At 47.8% G+C, this 10,694-nt stretch overlaps 1 protein-coding gene across 6 annotated transcripts in view; it reads right to left on the bottom strand.

The window, feature by feature from the left end:
- Positions 1-465: 465 nt before the first annotated feature.
- The window catches only part of ACTN1 (actinin alpha 1), a 160,992-nt gene continuing 150,763 nt past the window's right edge, over positions 466-10,694 (bottom strand). For all 6 annotated transcript variants that reach the window (XM_060263346.1, XM_060263348.1, XM_060263345.1 and 3 more), the window contains 2 exons: positions 9,801-9,959; positions 466-1,977 (listed from right to left, as the gene is read on the bottom strand). In XM_060263346.1, coding sequence (XP_060119329.1) covers positions 1,819-1,977; positions 9,801-9,959 — 318 coding nt within the window. In that variant the 3' untranslated portion in view covers positions 466-1,818. The remainder of the gene's footprint in view (positions 1,978-9,800; positions 9,960-10,694) is intronic.

Here is a 10,694-nt window from a genome sequence, read left to right as displayed (position 1 = left end):
GATTACAACTTAATATGAATCATGTTCTTAGAACAACAGTTCAATTATAGTACTGTAACAAGAATCCCTATAATCTTTACAGATAAAAAACTCCCAGGGGAGGGGGAACTGCTGCAAGAAAAAAAAGCACTTCTTTCCTACAAAGACCAGACATATATTTTTGGTTTTGTGTTCTAAAGAGATTATTTCACAAAGCAGTACTTCCTCTTAAAATTAGCGTTATATAACCCTGTAGCCTTCTGTTCATTATGATATGGAGATCTCTTTCTGTTTCTCAATGTATAGAGGACAGATTTCTATGCCTGTAGTAGTGGAGATCAAAACACATGCAAAAATTGAACAAAAGCCAAGATCTTATGTTCCTGTGTTTAAGGAAAGGTTTTTATACCTGTAGTGGTAGAGACAGGTAAGGCGGTGAGACCAACACACACACACTAAAGCTAGTAAAAATGAAAAAGTCCAAGACAAGCTAAACACACAACATTTATTGTTTTGAGAACAACCGTTTTTAAGCCAATCTTACACATTTGGAGGGATCTTGTTTCATGTCTTCTATAATATCTGATTTTAGGGATAATGGTAAGGTTGATCAGTAAGGCAAGAGGATTTTTTTTAAAAAAAAAATAAGGCTGTAATTCTATGCACATTTACCTGGAGGTAAGCTTCCTGAGCATAGTGGAGCTTACTTTGGAGTTAGAATATCTTAAGATTGGTTAAAACTTTTAAATGTAAAAATTAAATCCATACTATCAACTATTTTATTTACTAGGGGAAAAAATTAAACCTGCAGTTTCCAGAAATGTGCACATATCATGTTTGGTCCATGATGACATTTTGTTATAATAAGGATATCTTCCATTTGAAGCAGTAATACCAGCCACATAAACATCAATACAATTCAAAGCAAGGGCAGGAAAAGCACTTTGGTGTCTTGATTTAAGAAAACAGATAAAAACATTAACATCAGAATAATATACAAAAAATCCCAGCTACCAAATGTCTTTTGAAAAGTTTTTGGAGAGTCTTTCTGGTTATAGCTAAAACAGCATTAAACAAATTGACTAGACAAAAGAATGAAGTCTAGATTTGTTATCACATTTTTTTAATATGTTCTGTGACAAGCAATATCAAAGATGCCAACTCTCAGGAGCCATTATTATTATAACTGTGTTTGGAAAACCAGGCAACTTTCAGCAACAACACATAGGAGGCATATTGTCATTTTAATTAAATATTAAAACATGAGCTGTGTACATTATTTTTCCCTAAAAAACACAGCAATCTCAAAAAGTTTTATTGTAAAATATTTTCATGAAATGAGTGAACCAGCAATACATGCACTTATGTGTCTCCCTCTCTGAGAAAATGTGATAGACAGATGGGAAGATGGACAAAACGAGTGAGGCTGGGCGTGGGGAGGGTGGCTGTAAGGATGGAATGCAACACTGAACTCCCATTTCCTATGTTTGAACAAGCAAAAAGAAACCTCATACATTTTGTATAATACTTTTTAAAATTTTCTATTTATGCTTCAATCTTGGAGAAAAATACTTTTTTCTATAATAAAATACATTTGTTTAAATGTAACTTCTCTTGCAGAAAATAATTTTGTAAACCGTTACTTTCAGGGGCATGATAGACAGTTTCATTTTCATATTCTCTCCTCTGCCTCACCCCTTCCCCTCTCTAAATGGGAGCTGTTATCAGAGGTGGAAACAGGAAGTGGGGGATGCAGAGCAGAGCCCACTTTGCAAACAGAAAAAAAGGTGTGCTTGGATGGGAGAGGGTAAAGATGTGTGGTGGACAGATAGGTAGTAGTTAAAGGTCACTTTCACCATAGAGAGCTGTAGAGAAAGACATGTAGTCCAAGGCACCAGGCACAGAATCCAGCCCAGTGTAAGGTGCCATTCTAGCAATGCAATATTCGGCTTGATCAGGAGGCAGTTCTCGCCGCAGTTCATCCACAGTGATATAGTTCTGCAAGAGAACACATGGATATTTAAATTGCATGAGGCAGACATAATTCTGTAAATGTGAACAGTGGGTTTTTGGCATACTAAATAACAGCTTTACTGAGTAAACATTTTGTTAGTTGTTTGCTGTAATATCTTTCATAACCTATAGTATTAGTGAATAGTACAGATGAATAGCTTTTATTAAACATATCCAAATTTCAAGGCTCTCAGAAAACACAGCTGAATTAAATGTGAATGAAAAAAACAGGCTTCCTACCTGTAACTGATGATCTTCGAGTGGTCATCTGTGCAGTCACACTGATGGGAGAAGGCGCCGGCGCCGATCACGATCGGTAACTTAAAAGCCGCGGATTTCCGCACCCCCCGTCCCGGTGCGCATGCGCAGACACTCCCCTACCCTGCGCATGCCCACCAGGACAGGAGCGGACATCCCGCCAGTTCCTTCTGACCGCTGCATGAGCCCCCGAGACGGACCAGCAGCAGTGGGGAAGGTGGGCGGGTAGTGTGACTGCACAGATGACCACTTGAAGATCATCAGTTACAGGTAGGAAACCTGTTTATCTTCTTCGTGATCTCTGTGCATCACACTGATGGGAGAATAGCAAGCTAGCAGCCTACCTGGAGGAGGGTTGCACGGTCTGTCAACGGGTCAGCGACTGCAGAACTGCACGGCCCACGGATGAACCACGTCTCCACCGAAGGTCCAGCGCATAGTGCTTGACGAACGTACGTGGGGAGGACCAGGTGGCCGCCTTGCAGATATCTTGTAACGGCACCCCCTTCATGAATGCCGCTGAAGTGGCCATCGCCCTCGTGGAGTGTGCCTTAATCGGGCCCGGTAGAGGACGCTTCTGCAACAGATAGCACAGTCTAATAGTCTCTGTCAACCACTTTGACAGTCTCTGCGAAGAAACCCTCTGCCCCAGAGAGGCTGAGGCATAGGAAACGAAAAGCCGTGGGTCCTTACGAGACGGTCTCACTCTGTGCAAATAAAAGGAGAGCGCTCTTTTTACATCCAGAGCATGAAGCCGTCTTTCCGCATCCGTGGACGGATTCGGGAAGTAAACTGGTAGGCAAATGTCCCTGTTCAGATGGAAAGAGGAGACTACCTTAGGTAGGAAAGTCACATCTGGGCGTAGCCATACCCCGTCCGGTCTAAACTGAAGGTAGGGGTCATCACAGCGTAGGGCTGCCAATTCTCCAACCCTCCGGGCCGAGGTGATAGCCACGAGGAACGCTGTTTTCCAAGAAAGTAATTGTAACGAACACGTGGCCATAGGCTCAAAGGGTTTCCCCATGAGGGCCTCCAGAACCCCCGGCAGGTCCCATGACGGAGTCGGGCTCCGGACAGGGGGGTACAGCCTCAGCAGGCCTTTTAGGAAGTTCTTTGTAGTAGGGTGGGTAAATACAGAGCAACCCTCTATGCGCTCATGGTTAGCCGAAATGGCTGCCAGGTAAACTCGCACAGAGGACACCGCTAGCCCCTTGTCCAACAGGGTAAGGAGGAAGTCTAGAATGCTGGGAAGACCAGCCTCCCTTGGATTCACCCCAGTTCCTAGGACGAACTGCTCGAATCGAGACCATTTGTACTCGTACGACCTTCTTGTAGACTCCCGTCTGCAGTTAAGAATCACATGCTGAGCCCTAGCCGAGAGCACGTTCACCCGAGCCTCCACGCCGTCAGTTTTAGGTGAGGAACATCGTGGTGGACTACCAGCCCCCGCTGGGAGAGCAGCAGGTCCGGTGCCGAGGGAAAGTGGTGAAAGATGCCCTCGGACAGCCTCAGGATGGGAGCGAACCAGTGTTGCCTGGGCCACCACGGGGTGACCAAGACCCCTCTCGGGTGTGCCCTGTATATTTTCTGTACCACCCGAGTGATGAGAGGGATCGGAGGAAACATGTAGAGGTGGCGACTGTCCCAATGCAACAGGAGTCCGTCCCCTAACGACAGCGGGTCCCTTCCCCCTCGACAACAGAACCTCTTGCACTTCCTGTTGTCGCGGGTGGCAAAGACGTCAATTTCCGGCGTCCCCCACCTCTGGAAAACAGGTTGCAAGAAGGTCCAATTGAGCTCCCACTCGTGTATGGAAGCACCCCCTCAACTGAGGAAGTCCGCACATCCGTTTTGGTCTCCCGGCAGATGAGCCGCCATCAAGTGTGTGCCCATCTCTCTGCAGATCTCCCAAATGCGCAAAGCCAGTAGGCAGAGCTTCCGCGATACCGTGCCTCCCTGCCGATTGACATAGGCCAGTGCCATCGTATTGTCCATTAAAATCGCAACTGTCTGGTTTGCCAGCAGGGGTCGGAAGGAAAGGATGGCATGATGGATCGCCAAGAGCTCTAGGAAGTTGATGTGGTACTGCAGATGGTCCTTGGGCCACCTGTCGCCCACACATAGACCATTCGCATGCGTGCCCAATCCCCATAGGGACGCATCCGAAGTCAGAGTTATCTTTGGACGTGGCCTGTAGAAGGGGGCGCCCTCCACCAGGTTGCTTTCGAGCTGCCACCATTTCAGAGTCTCCAGAACGTCCTGCGGCACGGAGAATCTGCGAAGAGGAGAATCCCGGCCGCACCTGAAGACCTTCAGGAACCACAACTGAAGAACTCGCATATGGAACCTGGCAAAGGTTAATACTGTCGTCGTAGACGCCATCAGGCCCAACAACCGCTGTATCTGGAGGGCGGAGACCGATTGGCTCTCTAGGAACATCTGCACGAGGTCCATAATGTCCCTTGCTCTGTTGATGGGCAGAAAGGCTCTGCAGAGCTGCGTGTCTAGAACTGCCCCTATAAACTGAACCCTTTGAGAGGGCCGGAGACACGATTTCTTTACGTTCACCTTCAGCCCCAACTCCTGTAGGAGGGACAGAGTGATGGAAATATGTTGCAGGAGTGTGGTTTCCGACTCGGCCACCAGTAGCCAGTCGTCGATGTACGGATATATGGCTATGCCCTGCAGTCTCAGATGAGCCGCTACCACTACCATCATCTTTGTGAACACCCTGGGGGCCGTTGACAGGCCGAATGGTAGGGCCCTGTACTGGTAGTGCATAGTCCCGATGGCGAACCGGAGGAATTTCCTGTGCGATGGGTGGATGCTTATATGGAAATAAGCATCCTGCAAGTCTAGGGTGGCCATCCAGTCCCCCGGGTTCAACAGCGGAAGTATGTTGGGTAGTGACGTCATCCGAAATTTCTGGTGCGGCATGAATAGGTTGAGGCCGCGAAGATCCATGATGGGGCGTAAGCCCCCATCCCGTTTTGGGACCGCAAAATACCGGGAGTAGAATCCCAGTTTCAGTTGGTCTGACGGGACCGGTTCTATGGCCTCCTTTTGAAGCAGGGCACTCACCTCGTCTTGGAGAGGTGGTGATGGGGTGGTGTACACGAAGGTCGGAGCCTCTGGCTCTCTCTGAAACTCTATGAGATAGCCCAGCCGGACTATAGATAGCACCCACTGGTCTGTTGTTATCATAGACCACGCCTGGCGGAAGGGCCAGAGTCGGGTGCGGTCCGAAGGCGAGGAAGGGTGGGGGGAACATAGGGAAACACAGTCAAAGGCCCTGTTTGGGCTGCCTACTCCCCTTCTGTCGAGAGGACTGTGAAGAGGTTGGGGAGTACTTGGACTTATTGCCGTACTGCGGCTTAGTGAAGGGAGTTGTGGTCTTAGGTCTCCACTGCTGTTCCCCAGACTGTTTGGGGAAGGGCTTCTTACTCCAAGGCCTTGACCACGGGCGTTTGCTCTGTTGTCTGGATGTAGCTGGGACCCCCAGGTTTCTGGAAGTGTGGATGCTTTTATCTAATTCTTGCAAGACTGTGTCAGTGTTTGAGCTGAACAGTCCCTTTCCATCAAATGGCAGATCTTCGATATATGCCTGGGTATCCGCCTGCAACGCCGTGGATCTGAGCCACGAATGCCTTCGCAGCGTGACCGCCGTGGTGAGGGTCTTTGCTCCGATGTCGCCAGCGTGTCTAGCTGAATTCAACTGTTGTTTAGCCAGTGTCATGCCCTCGTTTTGGAGCTTTCGGATAGCATTCTTGGTCCGATCTGGAAGATCCGGCAACAGTGTGGACAACTGGTCCCATAGGGCGTATTGGTAACGCCCCATGCATGCGGCGTAGTTGGCGACCTTTAGGCCCAGCGCCCCAGCCGAGTAGACTCGTCGGCCCAGGCTGTCCAGCTTCTTGCCTTCCTTATCTGGAGGGGTAGCATGTGTCTTCCTTGCCTTGGACGACGATGCCACAACAACAGAGTTAGGCTTGGGGTGGTTAAATAAGAAGTCCGCTGTCGACTCCTGAATTTGGTACATGTGATCAAGCCTGCGTGAGGATATAGGTGTCGACGCAGGCTTGTTCCATGATGTTTTAGCTGTGTGCAATAGTACCGTTGTCAGAGGGAGAGCAATTGCTGACGAGGTATCCCTTTGCACGATGTCAAATACGCTGTCCGTAATGACGGGCTGTGGCTGCACCGTGGAAAGGGATAAGGACTGTGCCATCCTTCTGATTAGATCCCCATAAGACTTTAAGTCCTCTGATGGGGAGATAGGTTGGTCCTCTCCGACCTTATTGGAAGGGGAGCGCTCTTCCGGAGAGGATGGTGCCCGTTCCTCCAGTGCCGATTCTCCCGACGACCTCGGTGAGGCTTCGGGGGATTCCGATTGTTCGGAGGGGTGCGAGGGTCGGTCCCGATCCAGGTCCGGAGTTGTACGTCGCTGGACCAGAGGTGGAGGAGATGGCTTCTTCTTGGGAGGCTCTTCCACCGGTGGCTTCGATACCGATGCCGACGGAGCACGCCTCTGTGGTCAGTATGACGTTCTCGATCGGCAGGACGCCTCCGAACGCTGGTCCCATTCCGACTGTCTAGGGGGAAACCAAGGAAACATCGACGACATCGGGCAGGAACCATACAAATATTGCCATTGACGCTGGTTCCATGGCAGCGAAGGTGGCGCCCGTCGCCCTGGGGAGTTGTTGTGGTGCCTTCTGGGCGAGCGGTTCTCAGGTGACCTGTCTCTCGATACCCGCAGGTCCCGTTGGTGCCGAGGGCTCCAGGAGCTGTCTCGATGCGAGCTGCGCGAACGGTCTCTGCGCTCAGGTTCATGTCTGAGAACGAGGGGGGAGACTCTATAAGGGCTTCGGGGGCGATCTCTCTGGACCTTGTCCGAACGGTCCTGCGAGCTGCCCTTGTCGACATGCACAATGTCCGAAGGACTCTCCTCTCTCCCCGAACGTTGGGCAAGATCGAGGTCGCGGTCGGAGTCGGATGAGATCGCAATTTGCGTCGACATCGACTGCAGCATCGGTGGACTCTGTCGACGACAGGGAGAGGCCAGGAGTTTTAGTGGCGGAACGATGAGGTCCGTCGGTTCCGGTGGAGATGTCGGTGAGGAGCGAGAAGTGGGTTTTGCATGTTTCAGCTTATCCCCTTTCTTCTTCTTCTTCGGTTCCAAAGAAGCTCCCTTGACTTCTTTAAGTCTCTTAGCCGGTGTGGAGGCATCCGATCTCGAAGCCGAGCCCGCTCTCTTTAGGGGGCGATCGGCGTCGGACGAGGTCTTGTCGGTATCGACCATCGACGCCGAAGACTTTGGCGCGCTTTCTGATGACGTCGCCATTTTACGAGGAGACAGCGCTTGTTCCATCAAGGCTGCAGCAAGGCGAGCCGCCCGATTCTTCCTCGTCTGCCTGGAGAATTTTGTGCAATGGATACATGAGTCCGGTTTATGCGTTTCTCCCAGGCACAACAGGCACAGTGTGTGGCCGTCCGGAGGGGCGATTTTGCTACCACACGTCCTGCACCTTTTGAAAAATCCCCAGCGCTTTTCCATACGCGGAAGGCGCGGGGCGAGGGGGAGAGAGGAAGGGGGGGGGGAAAGGGAACACTGGAATTGGGAAAAATAACAAACGCCCTACTTCTCCCCACTCACGAAGTAAAGAAAACGAAGTAGATAGCAATAGTAATCCAGCAAGCAATGAAGCAATGAAGAAATCCACCGACCGTAGCGAGGATCGACTGATCTCAGCGGCGGTCAGAAGAGAACTGGCGGGATGTCCGCTCCTGTCCTGGTGGGCATGCGCGGGGTAGGGGAGTGTCTGCGCATGCGCACCGGGACGGGGGGCGCGGAAATCCGTGTCTTTGAAGTTACCGATCATGATCGGTGCCGGCGCCTTCTCCCATCAGTGTGATGCACAGAGACCACGAAGAAGATCCACAAGATTTCAGTCGATACATGAAGTTGTATGGAAGCATTTTAAAAAGTGTTTATGCATTACCACTTTCAAATACCTAGCTGTTCTGACTTGTTCCATTAACTATGAGAAATTTCAGAGAGAAGCCTTGCAGGTCTGTTACAACGAAAACAGATTATTGCACTTTAAAGACCCACCAGATTTATAAATTTCCATGCTCTATGGACCTCTTTAGCCAATGCACTGATTCTAGTCCAGGGGTTCCCAGGTCATGGACCGCTATCGGTCTGTGGTCTGTTAGCAACCGGGCTATGAGTTCTATAATTACTTAATTATATATTACAATGTAATAATAGAAATAAAGTGCACACTTGTATAATCCTGAAACCATCACCTCCCCCCAGTCTGTGGAAAAATTGTCTTCCACGAAACTAGTCCCTGGTGCCAAAAAGGTTGGGGACTACTGTTCTAGTCCACCCAAAATTATGCTACAATAAATCTGTTAGTTTTTAAGTGCTGCAAGACTTTCTTAGCAGTTTTCTCTACTAAATATATTTACCTGAAACTCATTCCAGCCCTCTGTTCTGAAGAGTAAAATTCCCCTCAAATTCCAAAAATAAAAATCACAGGAACTGAACTGAAAATGCTGATTGCCATTTTGGGGTCAAGAAGCAAGTTTTCTCTCGGCCAGAAGGTTTTTTTGCCATCTTCTGAGCATGGAACAGGGGTCACTGGGGATGTGTGGAGGGAAGGACTTGTGAATTTTCTACATTGTGCAGGGGATTGGACTAGATGACCCTGGTGGCCCCTTCCAATTCTATGATTCTGTTAACTACACAATTGAATAAATTTAGGTATAGCACAAGTGATATCAAGTATGGGTTTTTTTTTGCCAAATTCTGACCAAGACTGAATTTAGGATGGATTTGGCATGACATGTTAGACTTACCATATGTCCTCATAATATGGATGCAGTCATTGATCACTGATTATGTTTGAGTTCTCCCAGGTCTAGACCTGGCACCTTAATCATTGGTGGGCATGGGGAGACCTAATCTCTCTCCTCCATCAGTAACAGCACAGTGGATGAAAGATGTATACATAAGAAAGATCTGTGACCTGCCTTGGATACTTTTGAGTATGCACAATTTCTTCGCTTATACTACCCCAAGATAGTTTGACTACTCATGGATATCGCCAGAGAGATAGCCATATAAATTCTGCTTCTAGTATCCCTGTGGATATAACATGGCCAAGCAAACTGTACACTGACAAAAGTATACAAACCCCATATCAGTGTTGCAAAGGTCCCCTGTTCCATTGTACTAGCTTGACTCACTACTTCAAGGGTAGAATATTGGTGAAGATGGAACTCCATGACTGGAACTCCATGATTTTCTATCACCCAATCTAGTGCTCAGATACTTCTGCATTACTCCACAAGGCTCTCATTAATACAAGGTTTTCAATGGTTAGGAAACAATGGTTTTGCTGTGTAACTTTAAGTAACCATCATTACCTTGGAGAGGGGGAAGGGAACCCTCCTGAAACCATAGTTTTTAAATGTATAACCTAAAATCAAGGTTATCTTTGTCACAAGCCTGCATGTTGTCCATTCAAATCTGAACTTACTTTATCTCCAGCTAGTATTTTGAAGGAAGCCATAACTTGATCAGCTGTATCAGTATCAGCCGTTTCTCGGGACATGAAGTCAATGAAGGCCTGAAAAGTCACTACTCCTATGCGGTTGGGATCTACAATGCTCATGATTCGAGCAAACTCTGCTTCACCCTGGACATTAGACAAACAAAATATAAAGGGTAAATTAATATTTGTTTCATGGCATACACCATTTCGAAAATGCAACACACCAAAACCAAATTGACATTGCAAATATTAATGAGAAACTTCAGCTTGTCCAAAGTGCTGCTGCTCATCTATTTGACATGAGTGTCCTAACAACCTATATTTTCAGGCATAATTTAAGGTGCTGAATGTGAGAAATGCATTGTAATTTGGTAGTTTGAGCTTGTCAAAACCTCCAACTTTGATTTCAAAAAGGTCGCTCTCTTAGCAGAGAACAGCCAGGAGAAATCAACTGCTCTCAAGCCTCAACTAGCAATACTTTAGAAATGCTAATGGCCTCCCTGGCTGGAGACAATGAAATGGTCTAGAGAAGCCAGCATCTCGAAGGGAAAGAGACTTGAGAGGTGAAAGAGGCTCTAGAGCAGAGGTTCCCAAACTTATTTGGCCTAACGTCCCCTTTTCAGAAAAAAAGTACGCAGTGCCCCCCTGGAAATCTATCTTCAAGAAGTGGACTAAAAGATGCAATGACATATTTGCGCACACATTAGACAAAGATGTTGTAAAGAAGACACTTTGAAGTCTGAAATTCTAAAATTATTTTATAAAATCAACCATAGTAACATTCCCATATACAGAGAATTTTTGACATTTCTTTATAATTATTATCCATCCTCCCCTTGTCAGCTCCAACTAACACAATGGGAAGGTGCCACCACCCAG

The sequence above is a fragment of the Heteronotia binoei genome, chromosome 21, assembly GCF_032191835.1.
Source record: "Heteronotia binoei isolate CCM8104 ecotype False Entrance Well chromosome 21, APGP_CSIRO_Hbin_v1, whole genome shotgun sequence".
NCBI lineage: Eukaryota > Metazoa > Chordata > Lepidosauria > Squamata > Gekkonidae > Heteronotia > Heteronotia binoei.
This window is presented reverse-complemented; position numbering and strand designations above follow the sequence as displayed.